The 17,348-nt window shown below is 44.5% G+C and overlaps 2 protein-coding genes across 7 annotated transcripts in view; both read left to right on the top strand.

Moving 5' to 3' along the window:
- ctif (CBP80/20-dependent translation initiation factor) overlaps positions 1-10,870 on the top strand; it is a 442,611-nt gene extending 431,741 nt beyond the window's left edge. For all 3 annotated transcript variants that reach the window (XM_051929787.1, XM_051929786.1, XM_051929789.1), the window contains 2 exons: positions 7,337-7,390; positions 10,099-10,870. In XM_051929787.1, coding sequence (XP_051785747.1) covers positions 7,337-7,390; positions 10,099-10,314 — 270 coding nt within the window. In that variant the 3' untranslated portion in view covers positions 10,315-10,870. The remainder of the gene's footprint in view (positions 1-7,336; positions 7,391-10,098) is intronic.
- A 340-nt stretch (positions 10,871-11,210) lies between these two features.
- Positions 11,211-16,860, top strand: LOC127528793 (uncharacterized). 4 transcript variants are annotated; one of them, XM_051929833.1, is made up of 3 exons: positions 11,211-14,691; positions 15,240-15,385; positions 16,459-16,860. In XM_051929833.1, exon 1 carries the CDS (start codon positions 12,474-12,476, stop codon positions 13,491-13,493), a length of 1,020 nt encoding a protein of 339 aa, XP_051785793.1. In that variant the 5' UTR covers positions 11,211-12,473; the 3' UTR covers positions 13,494-14,691; positions 15,240-15,385; positions 16,459-16,860. The 4 variants fall into 4 exon arrangements, with proteins under 4 accessions (XP_051785793.1, XP_051785792.1, XP_051785790.1 ...); XM_051929832.1 differs by lacking the exon at positions 15,240-15,385 and having other exon boundaries at positions 15,744-16,860; XM_051929830.1 differs by lacking the exon at positions 15,240-15,385 and having other exon boundaries at positions 11,211-15,161; positions 15,678-16,860.
- Positions 16,861-17,348: the final 488 nt, after the last annotated feature.

The raw sequence follows: 17,348 nt of genomic DNA, 5'->3' as shown, positions 1-17,348 counted from the left end.
CCCGATCGTTTACTGTAAGTACATTAAAATGGCCAACGGCCCCAGCACTGTCCCCAAGGGACCACCGCTCTTAGCATCACTTTTTTATGTGACAAACGTGACATAAACGGCCACCTTTACTGAGGTTTCCAGCAATGGTGTCCTCTGGCCCAAGCATATTTTTATTACACCATTCTGTAGTAAACTTAAAACACTTCTCCTCGCCTCTCATGTATGCAGTCATAGATAACACAGGAGAGCAGAGGGGCTCAGTTCAGAGTACCAGCGGCATGTCATCGGCGTGTTAGGATTTCATAAACTTGCTTCAGCATTCGTGGCGCCGTTTGTCCCAATTAAGCACCAATTTACCGCAGACAAATTGAATTCCACTACTAGACGTCTGTGAGTTGGAAATTGAAGACTTTCTGAGCTTCTCGGCAGGGTGGGAAAATAAAGCAGATAGTTGGCCAGCCACGGACAAAGAAGAAAATAAAGAAAAAAAGTCTGAATGCTGAGACAACGCGCTTTTCACTTTTGCTTATTCTGTGAAGTCAGACGTGGCGTGCTCACAATTTTTTAAGGTACGTCTTTCTGTTTGTTTGTCTTTGCTGTGCAGGTAAAGCTGTCAAACAGAAAAATCTGAAACTGTACCTAAGTATCTTCTGTGGGGTACAGCCCGGACACAGACAGGAAGACAAGATGTTATCACCCAACACACATTTATTTACCCATCCATCCATCCATCCATTTTCCAACCCGCTGAATCTGAACACAGGGTCACGGGGGTCTGCTGGAGCCAATCCCAACCAACACAGGGCACAAGGCAGGGAACCAATCCCGGGCAGGGTGCCAACCCACCGCAGGACACACACAAACACACCCACACACCAAGCACACACTAGGGCCCAATTTAGAATCGCCAATCCACCTAACTGGCATGTCTTTGGACTGTGGGAGGAAACCGAGCGCCCGGAGGAAACCCACGCAGACACGGGGAGAACATGCAAACTCCACGCAGGGTGGACCCGGGAAGCGAACCCGGGTCTCCTAACTGCGAGGCAACAGCGCTACCACCGTGCCGCCCATTTATTTACATTATTTATATTCATCGTAGTGCGCATACCCAGTGCCGCAGCACCAATCACCCCTTAAGTCCGTGGCCACAACACAATGCCTTCTGACAGTCTCTGGTCCGCCTCCACTCCTCTTCAACCAAGCTTCGTCCTCTTCCACCCGACTCTTGCCCCCTGACTGGAGGGAGGCGGCCCCTTTTATACACCCCGGAAGGACTCCAGGTGCCTCCTAAGGACTTCTGTAGCCCCACCCCTGTGTGGCGGAAGCTCTGTCGGCATATCCGAAAGACCTCCGGGTGTCCCCAACACTCTTCCCCCTAGCACTTCCGGGTGTGGTGGAAGTACTGAGGTCCAGTGCTCCCAAGGCATCGGGGCGCCCCCTGGCGGTGACAACGGGCCCCTACAGGGTTGAGCTTCCAAGCTCTGTACCCGTGGTCCCCAAAGCAACCAGGCAGGACGCTCCCTCGTGTCCTGGAGGAGGCACAAGCCCTCCTCCGGTCCTCCTGGGCATCCCAGCCGGGCATGAACCCCCACCGGGTACCACACTTCCCATAATTGGCAGCCTGGTGGTCTTAAAGGGTGCTGTCAACATTCATGGGCTACTTTATTAGGTACACCTGTTTTTTAATTTTAGTGATTTTATTAAAATCAAATAACATTCCATACACATAACTCAAGTTTTACAAAACAAATAAAGATTTGAAACAAATCAACACCCCTACCACCACCCCTGAGAAAGAGAGCCAGGCCAGCAGTGTACAACTGTATGCTAGTAAAGATAAGTGAGCAGGTAAAATAATAAATGAATAAAGATAAATGGAGTAAAAGAGGGGAGAGAACCTGCTTCCTCAATTTAAACGCTGTGGCGGACGGCCAGCGTCCATACCCAGCCGGGACGCCCCTTCACTGTATATTCAGGGGGAGCAGCCCTGGACGCTGGAGGGCCGCGCCCCTGGGTTGGCGTGGTGCCTCAGCTTCCCACAGGGCTCCATGGGAGATGGAGTTCTCCACAGCCCTGTTGGGATCTGGGGTGGCTGCCAGGTGGTGTTGCATGGGCTCCTGAGCCGGCCCGGACAACTCTACGGCCCCGCCCGGAAGTGCAACCAGAAACAGCTGATCACGCACCTGGAGCACTTCTGGGTGGGCTATAAAAAGGGACCAGCAACCACCACTCAGCGGCCAGAGTCGGGTGGAGGAGTGGTGGTGCCAGAGAGGAGTGTGGTTTTTGTGCTTGTGTTGGTGTTTTGGACTGTGTTGTGCGTGTGGGGTTCACGGGGGAAGACATTGCCCCACAGGTGAAGAAAATAAAAAGTTTATTTATTTTTACGTGTGAGTCTGTGCCGGGTCGGGCGCAATATAGCGCCTCGTTTACAATGCTTATTCTAAAATGTTATTGGTTAGATCCTGCCAGGTTTTGAAAAAGTTTTATACACACCTGTCTTGTTAAAGTAAATATCTACCTAGGTCAGTTGGCCAGGTGGTCTCGTGACCTTGATACCCCTGCAGATTTTTTTTTTGTTTTTGTTCTATTCTTTGTTCATTAGTACAGGTAGTCCCCAGGTTACGGACACTCGACCTACGACTTACGAACGAGGCCGCAGCTGTGACGCATGCGCCTCATTAACTGCCGCTCCGTCATCATTAACACTAACGAGTCACATGACACCGGAGCGGGAAAATGGCTAATTGGGTACAATGTGGACCTTTTTCACTTAGGGGTGTACTCACTTTTGTTGCCAGCGGTTTAGACATTAATGGCTGTGTGTTGAGTTATTTTGAGGGGACAGCAAATTTACACAAGCTGTACACAGACTACTTTACATTGTATCAAAGTGTCATATCTTCAATGTTGTCCTATGAAAAGTTATAATAAAATATTTACAAGAATGTGAGGGGTGTACTCACTTTTGTGAGATACTTTATAAAGAGGCTGTATAAAGGTGGTTGTCTCTTGTCAGTACGCCAGACGTGTTGACGACTGGTGCCTTCCTGCTGTGATAACGTGTACAGTGCTGTACAGAAGAGCTCATCTTTGGCTGGAGGACGCTGCAAGTAGTGGCTGGAGGGGTGCGATTTCGCTGCTCGCGCAGTGTAGTGTCCCTGTGTCAAGCGAGCGGTGACCCGTGGTCCATAGTCACTGGGGCCACAGCTATCACACGTGTGCAGGACGGAGGCTTAATGGGGCGGTTCGCTGTCTGCCCACTGCACCGCCGCAGCTACTGCTCCTGACTGGACGCAGGCTGGATGGGCGTTTCACTGCCCGCCCACTACACATGGCTCCCCCCCGAATCATTTTTCGGTGGGCGGCTGGTAATGCTGCAAGCGGTGACCCGATTGTTAGGTTAGGTTAGGTTAGGTTAGGTTTCTTTATTTAGTCATGTTTACACAGGAAAACATGAAATTTGCCTTCTCAGTTGCATCTAATAACAGGTAACAGACAGAATAAAATAAAACAGACAAATAGAAATAAGAAAGGTTAAGGTAAGGCAGTTAGATAAAACATATTTACACCAAAAAAAAAAAAAAAAAAAGGTAACAGGATATATGTCAAAACCTTAAACATTATCTCCGATATTTCTTATTGAAAAGTCGTATGGCACTAGGAAGAAAGGAGTTTCTGGAGCGATTTGTATGGGTTTTCAAAGCAACTATCCTTCCTGATTTACTGAAGTTTAGTTCTACGAGTAATGGATGTCTGTCATCAGTTGAGATGATTTCCAGTTTCTTTAACGTTGCCCTCTGACACACACTAGTCAAATCATCTACATCAGCCCCAATAACTTTAGCTGCATACTTCGTAATCTGCTGGCGCTTTTTTGAGTTTTGGTTTGTCAGACTATTAAACCAGGCAATGAAACTGAAAGTGATCATGGACTGGATCAGACTACGATAGAAGAACAACGTGAGGTCCTTGTCTACTTTAAATAGTTTGAGTTTATGGAGGAGAAATAAGCGCTGGTTGCACTTAGAAAATAATTTTTTTGTATTTGTATTCCAGTTAAGATTGTTATCTAGGTAAGTTCCTAAGTATTTATATTCATTCACTATTTCTACCTCCTCTCCCAGAACTACAATAGGTGAACATACAGATTTCTGTCTCTTAAAATCAAATATCATTTCTTTGGTCTTTTTTACATTCAGAGTGAGAGAGTTTTTATTGCACCAGTTTACCATCCAGTCCACTTGATTTAGATAGTGGCTTTCATCCTCCCCAGATATGCGTCCTATGATCATGGTGTCATCCGCATACTTAATAATGGAGCAGTGGTCATTGTTCTGTCTCAGGTCACTTGTGTACAGAGTAAACAGTAATGGTGATAAGACACACACCCCTGTGGACTTCTTGTGTTTGAATGAATGGCTATTGAAAAAGTGTCCTGAACTTTAACTGTCTGTGAACGATTTAAAAGAAAGTTCTGAATCCATAGTGTGATAAATGGGTTTACATTCATACCGTTTAATTTCCCAATCAGTATATGAGGCTGTATAGTATTGAACGCTGAAGAAAAATCCAAAAATAGTGCTCTGACATATGAACCAGGCTGATCAAGAAAGGTATAGATGTGATGTAAGATAACAAGCAGAGCATCTTCCACACTTCTGTTTGCACAATAAGCAAATTGATTGTTGACTTGAAAAGACTTTGTCTCTGTCATTAAAATGCTTTTCACCAAGTGTTCAAAGCATTTCATTGGAATAGATGTAAGTGTCACTGGTCTGTAGTCATTTAAACAGCTGGGCCTAGAAACCTTAGATACAGGGGTGATGATTGATTGTTTCCACAGATTTGGTACAATACCACAGGTCAGAGACCAGTTAAAAAGCAAATGAAAAACTGGGGAGATCTGCTTAGAGTGAGACTTTAAGAGCCGACCTGATATGCCGTCTGGTCCCACTGCACTGTTTGTTTTGGCCTTCCGCAAGCCTTTCTCCACTTCAGTTAAACTGAACCCAATCACAGCAGAATACCTGGTGTGTTTATAAAGCATCTCCTTTATTTTGATACTTAGATTGTGGCTGAACGGAGGCCATTAAGGGTGAACGGGGCGGCGGGGGGTACCATTGTAGTGTGCCTGTTGAATGGGGGCGGTGGTGGGCGATTCACTACACACCTTTGGCCGCACCGTCTTCGTTCTCGGTGGGCGGACCCATGCTGCAGGCTGCATACTGTAGTGGAGGTGACTGTGACCATATTAAACCACGCCCACTGTCCTCTCATTCGTTTGAATGCTTTTGTCCAATCCAGTCTAATCTAATATAATATCTGAGACTCTGAGTCTCGTGAGATGAGACTTTTTCAAGTCCCGCCCTCCTCTCCACCATTTACGGTTCACGCCCCACGCCCGCGGTCCTCTCACCTCTCATTCGTGTTTTCCACCGCATGAATTACAGTTGAAAGAAGGATTTATCGTAATGTTATTACATAATTTATGTCTGAGTGATGGGCTATGCAATGGGACAAGATTAGTTGTATTGAAAATTGGTCGGACAATTCTGACACGTCGACAAGAAAAGTAATGTAGTCCATCATCAGGGGATAACATTAGACACCAAAGGAGATCTTGATATGCCATTCGTATTAAAACGTTTACAGTTTCCCGTTAGAATAGCTTTAGCTAAGACAATTAACAAATCACAGGGACAAACGTGCGAAAAAGTCATTTTATTTATTAGAGAGAACGAAACGAGATTCACTCACGGACAGTTATACGTTGCGTTGTGACGATGAAAGTCCAAACACGGAATCAAAATTCAAAGCGATATTGACGAAAAGTTAATTCCAAATATTGTTATTACTGAAGTTTTACAGTAAAAGTGTAAGTTTAAAAAGTGCTTGCGTGTTAATTTCAAAGCCAAACAGAACGAAAATGTATAACGCGATGAATGCCTCTCATGAAACATCATTTTCTTTCAATTTATTATGTTTACAATTTTTTACTATGGTTAATTACTCGTTGTAATGTAAAATAGTTAGGTCTATTATGCATATGTAACAATTCCCATGAAAATAACAATCTGTGGGTGGCACGGTGGCACAGTAGGTAGCGCTGCTACCTCTCAGTTAGGAGACCTGGGTTCGCTTCCCGGGTCGTCCCTGCGTGGAGTTTGCATGTTCTCCCCGTGTCTGAGTGGTTTCCTACCACAGTCCAAAGACATGCAGGTTAGCTGCATTGGCGATCCTAATTTGTCCCTACTGTGTGCTTGGTGTGTGTGTGTGCCCTGCGGTAGGCTGGCGCCCTGCCCAGGGTTTGTTTCCTGCCTTGCGCCCTGTGTTGGCTGGGATTGGCTCCAGCAGACCCCTGTGACCCTGTAGTTAGGATATAGCGAGTTGGATAATGGATGGATGGATGGATAACAATCTGTTTAAATTGAACATCCGCTTCCCCATACGCGAGTGGCAGAGCTATGAAGAGTCTGCAGGCCCGGGGGTTGGCTAGCGAAGCGAGGAGGGGGCAGAGACCCCTAGTTATTATTATTATTATTATTATGAGTGTAGTGCCCTCCCTCACAGATCATAGACCCCGGTGTCATTTCTGGCTGACATTCCATCTGTTGTCTCACAGTCTGCATGTTCTCCTTGTGTTCCTTTGCATGCTTTACATTTACAGTGGTGGCCAAAAGTTCTGGTGTTGGTTTTCCCAAAGTTTGCTGCTTCAGTGTTTTGAGATCTTTCTCTCAGTTGTATCTCTGGTGTACTGAAGTAGGATTACAAGCAGTTCAGAAGTTTCAAAGGCTTTTATTGACAATGACATGAAGTTTGTGCGCAGAGTCCATATTTGCAGTGTTGGCCCTTCTTTCTTTTTCAAGACCTCTGCAGTTCACTCTGGCAGGCTGGTAATCAATTTCTGGGCCCAATCCTGATTGACGGCAGCCCATTCTTGTATCATCAATGCTTGGAGTTTGTCAGAATTGGTGGGTTTATGTTTGAGGTTTGACCACAAGTTCCTGGCCATGGACTCCAAATGTCAGTGTGTGGGACTCCTGACGTGGCACTGCATTTTCAATCATCAGCAGTGTTTCGTGTCGCGCGCTGGTACTTCTGCCGCTAGAAAGTTGCCTTACTCTGGACGTGGCAAAATCATCGCCTGGACCAGGAGTCGTGCTGCGTACTCTCTTACTGACCGTGCAGATGTTACTCATGTACCCTCCATCTCTTAAACACACTTAATCCTCTTTCCATAGAATTAAAAAGTACATTTAATATCTAAAGCTTGTTGCAATTAGTGTCAAATAAAACACTTCTGGTTTGCCTTTTTCTAAATGTCTTCTTCTCTGTCTTGCAGCTGTTAGAGTCGACAAAAGTAAAAGAAGATGCCGTCCTCTGCTGCTCCATGGAGGTAAGTGATGTGTTCAGCTGTACCCAGTTGATAGGTTATGAGCACCTCAGTGGACAGTGAGGGTTAAGTCAGCACCAGGAGACCTACATATGGTGGACCAGGGGTCCCCAGGTTCAACCCTGAGGGAGGAGGCCGCAGTGCCTGATGGTTGTTGTTCAGGCGCAGTCCGATCCTTGCTGACAATCAAACTTATTTAATTTCACGGTTTGTTAGTGCATTCACTCTGTGACTGCATCAGACTTTGTCTTTGACTTATAATTGTCCAAAGACCCCCAGAGGTTTACTTTCTCCAGAGGATGCTGGAGGTTTTGGTTTCCTCTCCTCCGTTTATCAACTGGCCACAATGATAATATTAATGGATGGATATTGTGAGGTTCAATGTATGTGAGTCATTTGGATGTGCTTCATCCTGCTGTGTGTTTAAATAAGTGTGTGTGCGTGTGTGTGTGCGAGTGTGTGTGTGTGTGCGTGTAACATAAGGAGTCATTTATAAAGTGGAGATTGAAGTCACCTGTGAACTCGTGACAGTGCTGTGAGCCTGCGCAACTTATACATATATATACATAAGAATAACCAGATAGAGAGATAGATCCTAATCCTGCCAACTACGCTAACATATCTATCTATCTATCTATCTATCTATCTATCTATCTATCTATCTATCTATCTATCTATCTATCTATCTATCTATCTATTATATAGTGCCTTTCATGTCTATCTATCTATCTATCTATCTATCTATCTATCTATCTATTATATAGTGCCTTTCATGTGTGTCTATCTATCTATCTATCTATCTATCTATCTATCTATCTATCTATCTATCTATCTATTATATAGTGCCTTTCATGTGTGTCTATCTATCTATCTATCTATCTATCTATCTATCTATTATATAGTGCCTTTCATGTGTGTCTGTCTATCTATCTATCTATCTATCTATCTATTATATAGTGCCTTTCATGTGTGTCTATCTATCTATCTATCTATCTATCTATCTATCTATTATATAGTGCCTTTCATGTGTGTCTATCTATCTATCTATCTATCTATCTATCTATCTATCTATTATATAGTGCCTTTCATGTATGTCTATCTATCTATCTATCTATCTATCTATCTATCTATCTATCTATCTATCTATCTATCATAGAGTGCCTTTCATATCTATCTATCTATCTATCTATCTATCTATCTATCTATCTATCTATCTATCTATTATATAGTGCCTTTCATGTGTGTCTATCTATCTATCTATCTATCTATCTATCATATAGTGCCTTTCATATCTATCTATCTATCTATCTATCTATCTATCTATTATATAGATAGATAGATATAGTGCCTTTCATCTATCTGTTTATCATTATCCAACCTGCTATATCCTAACTCAGGGTCACGGGGGCCGGCTGGAGGCAATCCCAGCCAGCACAGGGCACAAGGCAGGAACAAACCCCGGGCAGGGCGCCAGTCCACCGCAGGGCACACACACACACACACCAAGCACACAGTAGGGACAATTTAGGATCGCCAATGCACCTAACCTGCATGTCTTTGGACTGTGGGAGGAAACCCACGCAGGGAGGACCCAGGAAGCGAACCCAGGGCTCCTTACTGCGAAGCAGCAGCACTACCCACTGCGCCACCATGCTGCCCTCTATTATATAGTGCATTTCATATCTATCTATCTATCTATCTATCTATCTATCTATCTATCTATCTATCTATCTATCTATCTACAGTATATAGTGTCTTTCATACCTATCTATCTATCTATCTATCTATCTATCTATCTATCTATCTATCTATCTATCTATTATATAGTGCCTTTCATATCTATCTATCTATCTATCTATCTATCTATCTATCTATCTATCTATCTATCTATCTATCTACAGTATATATTGTCTTTCATATCTATCTATCTATCTATCTATCTATCTATCTATCTATCTATCTATCTATCTATCTATCTATCTATCTATCTACAGTATATAGTGTCTTTCATATCTATCTATCTATCTATCTATCTATCTATCTATCTATCTATCTATCTATCTATTATATAGTGCCTTTCATATATCTATCTATCTATCTATCTATCTATCTATCTATCTATCTATCTATCTATCTATCTATCTATCTATCTATCTATCTACAGTATATATTGTCTTTCATATCTATCTATCTATCTATCTATCTATCTATCTATCTATCTATCTATTATATAGTGCCTTTCATATCTATCTATCTATCTAATCTATCTATCTATCTATCTATCTATCTATCTATCTATCTATCTATTATTATATGACATGGAATCCCAGTGGTCTGAATTTTTCTTTTTGGTTTTGGACAAGCGTGTTGGGCTGAATGGCCCGTTTTTTGCCACCCTTCTTCTAATGTCCTGGTCCCATCTGGCCAGTTGATGGTCCAGCGCCAGTTTGTACCTGATGTGCTTGTTTCACTTGTCCAGTTTTTCAGAGTCTGCTGTTCCAGCAGCATATCGTCTCTCGTCTCGGTGAGCTTGGTGGGCTGAATGTCCCGTTTTTGTGACAGTTGTCTGCTATTCTTGTAGACCATCACTTATCGTTCATGATGTGTCGGTTGCTGTCAGACACTCATTGCTCCGTTGGCGCTGTCTGCCGCCTCTCTGACCTGCTGCTCTTGTTCTTTTCTTTTCTTTTCTTTTTCTGTTTATACAACAGCTGCAGAGCACCGGCAAGCTCCTGGAAGAGCAGCTGCCCGAGATGATGAGTGAGCTGCTGGCAGCTGCACGCGACAAGATGCTGTGTCCGTCGGAGTCGCCGCTGACCCGCTCCCTGCTGATGGAGGTCATCGAGCTGCATGCCCGTCACTGGAGCCCGCTGGAGGCTTTCACCACCCAGTACTACAATCGGACCATCCAGAAGCTCACCGCCTGACGGACGACTGAGAGGACGGAGAATGTAAAAAAGACGGCCGGTGCCAATCACGGGGTGCTGAATACATCATAGAATTGTGGGATAAAGGCACAACACACGGCGATAACAATGAGACTGTGGAGAGACAACCCAGCATGCTGAGGAGTGGAGCAGCGGGGGGGGGTGGGGGGAGGGGGTTATTGGGGGGATTTGCTTCTTTTCACTTTTGTGTTTTGATTTTGTATGCCAGCAACATACCACCCCCCCCCCCCCCAACCACCAGCCCGCCACCTCCGACGTCCCACAGCATTTAGTGTCATAGTGGCTGCATTGATGGACGTCAAGCCAAGAAGTATTGTGATTAAAAGACAGGTGGTGGAAAGGGGGTGTGGTTTATGGGGAGGGGTTAGAGGCGGGGCTTACAACTCTCTTTAGAGACAGACAGAGAGAGAGAGAGCTTTGTTGTGTGTGCGGCCCATGCTGACCGCCAGGCCGGAGACTTCGGGCGGCAGATGTTCTTGGAGAGCACAATGGTGGGCACGTTCCACACCGGACCGCCTCATCAAACAAAAAGAAAGAAAGAAAGAAAGAAGATGAGCGAGAAGCAAACGCAACGCCAACACGGCAAGACGCTTGCTATTCAGAGGGCTGGGCCTATTCATTACATTGTCATTAATATTGCTATTTTTATAATCATTGTTTTTGATATTCTTTTAAATCATATTTTTGAATGGTTTGAAATAATAGCCTAGACGTATTGCACGGGTTTACCTTACTTTGCACTGTTTTAAGCAAACTGCTTCTTCTTTTTTTTTTTTTTTGGTTTGTTTTTGTTGTTTTTTTTTCCGGAAAAGAGACGAGCAGTCAAATGCAATATTTTAGCGTTTTAAAATACACTACAGGTGTCGTGTGGTGTGGGGGGGGGGGGGGGGGGTCTCTCTCCTTTGTCACCCACTGCGCTTTGTTTCAGTGAATGTATAATACGGTCACCCACATGTGTGTTATGGGACAAGAGCGGCCTTCTCCCTGTCCCGGACGGACACCAAAAAAAACAGAGGAATGAAAGTCAAGTTTTTTCAATTTCTCTATTGGTACACAAAACCCCCCTTTTAATACCCCCCCCCTAACACCACCACTTTGAGCACCTCGGAGTGCCCACAGAAGTCGTTTGTATTTATCGGACATGTGTATTATGTTGTATGTACATTTTTTTTTTAAATTGTAGGCTTGCAAATGCTAATTCTTATTTACCATAATAGTATTCGTCATTACCGGCCTCGGCCGACGTACAGACCAGCAGGTCGAGACGATGTCTGCTCACCGTATATAGAAATGGGAATGTGGGTCATACGTATAATCTTCAGAGATGGAGGACTCACACTTTAAAGAAGGGTGGCTGAACTGATGTCTGAGCGCTTTGAGTAGTGAGAAAAGCGCTATATAAATGCAAAGAATTATTATTATTATTATGTCTTTGTGTGTGAGGGTGACACCGGGTGACTGTGGGTGACCAATGGCCTTTCAGAATCTGATACTCTGCTTTGGCCGCGCTGCCATCTTTTAGCTTCCGCCGAACGTCTCCATACTGACGGGTTTTTCTTGCATGGCTCTGACCCCCCCCCACCACCACCACCACCGCCATGTCTTTTTTTTTTTCATAGATGGGGGGGGTTCCTCAAACACAATCATGGGTTTTGAGTTTTCATCGATCACAGTTTCAAAGCATCGATCATACCGTCTACATCAGGGGGTGCCCACTCCGGTCCTGCTGCAGGTTTTCATTCTAACCCTCTCCTTAATGAGTGACCTGCTGAAGTTTTGCTCCTATTTAACTTCTTTTGAATTCATTTTATTTGACTTGCTCTCGAAGATTCAGGGTGTCCTCAGTCACGGTCCTGGAGGGCCGCAGTGGCTGCAGGTTTTCCTTTAATTGGTGACCTGGTTTTGCCGCTAATTAACTCCTTTTGAATTCATTTTAACCCTTTTGGCCCTGACATCCTATTACTAGCTGTCACAAAAGCAGACCTCAGACATCAAAAGGATTTGGGGTAGCCACCCGTATATTGTGCCCTTGGCTGCAAAATGGGATGAGCTGGTTGTGATGTTCACAGGTTTGAGTCCAAAACAGAAGTGAATGCAATAGGAAAAGATTGCAGCTTTAAAGCCTGGGACAGGAAGTGATGTCATTGGGACCGGAAGTGACATTATATGTGGCACCAGTGCCGGATTTGACAGCATCACTGGCACCGGGACCAGAAGTGATACCTTCTGGACAGGAAGTGACATTATCACTGGCACCGGTCCCAGAAGTGATGTCATCACTGGCACTGGGACCGGAAGTGACGTCTTCACTGGCACCGGACCCGGAAGTGATGTCTTTTGGACCGGACATAAGATCGTCCATGGCACCAGTACCAGAAATGACGTCATCACTGGCACCAGTCCCAGAAGTGACATCATCACTGGGACCAGAAGTGACATCTTCCATGTTACAGGAAGTGACGTCATCTCTGGCACCGGGCCCGGAAGTGATGTCTTCTGGACCGGACGTGAGATCATCCATGGCACCAATACCAGAAATGACGGCATCACTGGCACCACTTCCAGAAGTGATGTCATCACTGGCACTGGGACTGGAAGTAACGTCTTCTGGACCAGATGTGACATCATCCATGGTACAGGAAGTGACGTCATCACTGGCACCAGTCCTGGAAGTGGTGTCTTCTGGACCAGATGTGAGATCATCCATGGCACCAGTACCAGAAATGATGGCATCACTGGCACTGGGACCAGAAGTGACATCTTCTGGACCAGACGTGACATCATCCATGGTACGGGAAGTGACGTCATCACTGGCACCAGTCCTGGAAATGGTGTCTTCTGAACCGGACGTGAGATCATCGATGGCACCAGTACCAGAAATGATGGCATCACTGGCACTGGGACCAGACGTGACATCATCCATGGTACGGGAAGTGACGTCATCACTGGCACCAGTCCTGGAAGTGGTGTCTTCTGGACCTGACGTGAGATCATCCATGGCACCGGTACTGGAAATGATGGCATCACTGGCACCTAGACAAGAAGTGACATCTTCAGGACCAGACATGACATCATCCATGGTGTCAGGCCCAGAAGTGATGCCATCACTGGCACCAGGACCTAGTGAGATTTCCCGTGGATGGTCTGCAGAAGATTAAAGACGGTTAGTACAGCTCGCCACTATTCTTAAGGCCTTTCCGCTGCCTCCCAATCACACGTGTGTGACAGCACAGAAATATGCAGCCATTTTGTATAAAGCCGTTGGACCCCGGGTGTGCTACTACTAGTGCAGACTGGAGAGACTGGCATACAGTCTGTGAAAATGGACACTTCCGGACTGTGCCCAACACTTTCAATTTTATTTCCTAAAGAGGATTGAAGTCTTTGGCAGCTATCGTATAATAATAGTGATTTTATTTTTATTTTTCATTTTTTCAGCTTCCTAGACACGCCAAAAGGTAGAATATCTCACAAAATAATTTTTCCCATTAGAAACAGAAAATCCAGGGCCGAAAGGGTTAATTGACTTGCTCTTGAAGACTCAGACCCCTTAATTGTTTTTTTTTTCCTTAATTAGCTACCAAACAATAATGAGATACTAAATGAGCCAAAAGAACTGGTGTCCATCATACGATATCTGAAAATAAAGAAAGATGAAGGTCTCAGGAATGTCGATCTGCTCAGGTCCATTCTAACAGTGTGCTCTTAGAAAAGAGAATATCAGAAATGTCTGCCTTTGCAGAATGAGAGCAGCAACAAGCCATGGAATTAAAGAGCGGGTTAAAATAACAACAAGAATCAGAGCCTAATTGAGCAACTAGTTGGAATGAAATTAGTGGAAGTTTGAGGCCCCCGACTTAGGTGGTCTTCTGTTGACTCCCTCACTTCACATTTAATTTCTGTTTGGCTGCCATTTAAGGAAAGAAATGAAGCGATTAAAAGGAACAAATCTTTAAAAAACAAGTCCATTGTTAATTAACATCAAAAAACTTGTCACCGATTAAGGAGATGGTTAAAATGAAAACCTTCAGCCACTGCGGCCCTCCGGGACTGTGATTGAGGACCCCCCTGCCTTAATTGCTTCTTTTCCCGTAATTAGCAGCCAAGCAAAACAAGATACAAAATGAGCGAAGACAACTGGTGTTCATCATACCATAACTGAGAATAAGGAAAGGCGGGGGTCTCGGGAATGTCAATCTGCTCAGGTCCCCAGTGCTCTTAGAAAAGAGAGCATCAGAAATGTCTGCCATTGCAGAATGAGCAGCAACAAGCCATGGAATTAAAGAGCAGGTTTAAGTAACGAGAAGACTCTGCGCCTAATTAATCAACTGGTTGGAGTTTGAGGCCCTGACTTAGGTGGTCTTCTGTTGGCTTCCTCACTTCACATTTCATTTTTATTTGGGTGCCATTTAAGAAAAGAAATGAAGCAACTCTGAGGAACGATGAAGAAATTCAGGGGTCCGAATCTTAAAAAACAAGTCAATTAAAATGAATGTGAAAGGAGTTAATTAGCAGCACAAACAGATCACCAATTAAGGAGAGGGTTAGAATGAAAAACTGCAGCCACTGCGGCCCACCAGGACTGTGATTGAGGACCCCCCTGCCTTAATTTGTTTCTTTTCCCGTAATTATCAGCCAAGCAAAAACAAGATACAAAATGAGCGAAGAGAACTGGTGTCCATCATACCATATCTGAGAATAAGGAAATGCGGGGGTCTCGGGAATGTCGATCTGCTCAGGTCCCCAGTGCTCTTAGAAAAGAGAGCATCAGAAATGTCTGCCATTGCAGAATGAGAGCAGCAACAAGCCATGGAATTAAAGAGCAGGTTTAAGTAACAACAAGAATTGGTGCCTAATTGAGCAACTGGTTGGAATGAAAGTGGAGTTTGAGGCCTCCAACTTAGGTGGTCTTCTGTTGGCTCCCTCACTTCACATTTCATTTCTGTTTGGGTGCCATTTAAGGAAAGTAATGAAGAAATCCAGGGGCACGAATCTTAAAAACAAGTCCATTAAAATGAACGTAAAAGGAGTTAATTAGCAGCAAAAACATGTCACCGATTAAGGAGATGGTTAGAATGAAAACCTGCAGCCCACCAGGACTGTGATTGAGGACCCCCCTGCCTTAATTGCTTCTTTTCCCGTAATTAGCAGCCAAGCAAAAACGAGATACAAAATGAGCAAAGACAACTGGTGTCCATCATACCATATCTGAGAATAAGGAAAGGCAGGGGTCTCGGGAACGTCGATCTGCTCAGGTCCCCAGTGCTCCTAGAAAAGAGAGCATCAGAAATGTCTGCCATTGCAGAATGAGAGCAGCAACAAGCCATGTAATTAAAGAGCAGGTTTAAGTAACGAGAAGACTCTGCGCCTAATTAATCAACTGGTTGGAGTTTGAGGCCCTAACTTAGGTGGTCTTCTGTTGGCTCCCTCACTTCACATTTCATTTCTGTTTGGGTGCCATTTAAGGAAAGAAATGAAGCAACTCAGAGGAATGAGGAAGAAATTCAGGGGAACAAAGCTTAAAAACAAGTCCATTTAAATGAATGGAAAAGAAGTTAATTAACATCAAAAAACAGGTCGCTAATTAAGGAGAGAGTCAGAATGAAAACCTGCAGCCACTGCGGCCCACCAGGACTGTGATTGAGGACCCCCCTGCCTTAATTTGTTTCTTTTCCCATAATTAGCAGCCAAGCAAAAACGAGATACAAAATGAGCGAAGACAACTGGTGTCCATCATACCATATCTGAGAATAAGGAAAGGCGGGGGTCTCGGGAATGTCGATCTGCTCAGGTCCCCAGTGCTCTTAGAAAAGAGAGCATCAGAAATGTCTGCCATTGCAGAATAAGAGCAGCAGCAAGCCATGGAATTAAAGAGCAGGTTTAATTAACAACCAGAATCGGTGCCTAATTGAGCAATTGGTTGGAATGAAATTGGAGTTTGAGGCCCTGACTTAGGTGGTCTCCTGTTGGCTCCCTCACTTCACATTTCATTTCTGTTTGGGTGCCATTTAAAGAAAGAAATGAAGCAACTCAGAGGAACGATGAAGAAATTCAGGGGTCCAAATCTTAAAAAACAAGTCAATTAAAATGAACGTGAAAGGAGTTAACTAACAGCACAAACAGATCAGCAATTAAGGAGAGGGTTAGAATGAACCCCTGTAGCCACTGCGGCCCTCCAGGAGCGGAGTTGGGGACCCCTGATCTACGCTATCGCCTTTTTTGTTTTGTGCGCGTGACCGTCACAGGCATGTAGTGCCTCTTGTATGTCGTGTCGATTTCAGCTCAGGTGACAGCTAAGGAAATGTGCTTAACTCTTAAGACACCGCAGCTCCTCTCGGGATGGCTCTGAGTGTTTATATTCTTTTTGGTTTTGTTTTTTTCTGTTTGTTTTTTTTAAACCTAAACAAATCTGAGAAGACGATATCTGAGACCTATGAGACGAGATCTCTGTATGTGATGCATCCAATAAACTAAGCTTAACTTATTAAGCAAAAATGGAAAAAAAAATAAAGTATTTAAGACAAACTGGAAATGAGCTTATTTTGGGGTGAGAATTGGCGCAGGTATCGGTGGGGCAGGTGGGGGGGGGCTTCACTGAAGGCGTCTGGATTCAAATCATAACTGGTTTATATTTATATAGCGCCTTTCTCACGACTCGGAGCGCATCCACGCAGTTAGGACCCCAAAACGCACAATTCCTTACTGTGAGGCAGAAGCGCCAACACTGCGCCACCACGAACTAAAACCAATGTGTGCTCCTTATGTCTTTACGAGTTTTCCCACACCTCTCCCAGAGAGTTCTGATTGGATATTCAGTAGGTGGTGTTAATCCCCGAGGTGGGGTTTGTCTTTTTGCATGAACTTTTGGGGGTCATAGTGCAGGAACAGCCATTGTAAAGCGCACCCCTGGAGCACTTTTCAGGTTAAGGGGGATGTGTGCGTATTTGTGCAAAATCCCCCAATCTAAGATGGACTCCATATGAGTGACCAGGAAGGTGTCTGTGTGCCCCGTG

Source organism: Erpetoichthys calabaricus, chromosome 7 (genome assembly GCF_900747795.2).
Source record: "Erpetoichthys calabaricus chromosome 7, fErpCal1.3, whole genome shotgun sequence".
NCBI lineage: Eukaryota > Metazoa > Chordata > Cladistia > Polypteriformes > Polypteridae > Erpetoichthys > Erpetoichthys calabaricus.
This window is presented reverse-complemented; position numbering and strand designations above follow the sequence as displayed.

Excerpts from the sequence above, each read along its gene's own strand:
- LOC127528793 (XM_051929832.1), top strand. The coding sequence starts at position 12,474 with ATGTCATTGGGACCGGAAGTGACATTATATGTGGCACCAGTGCCGGAT.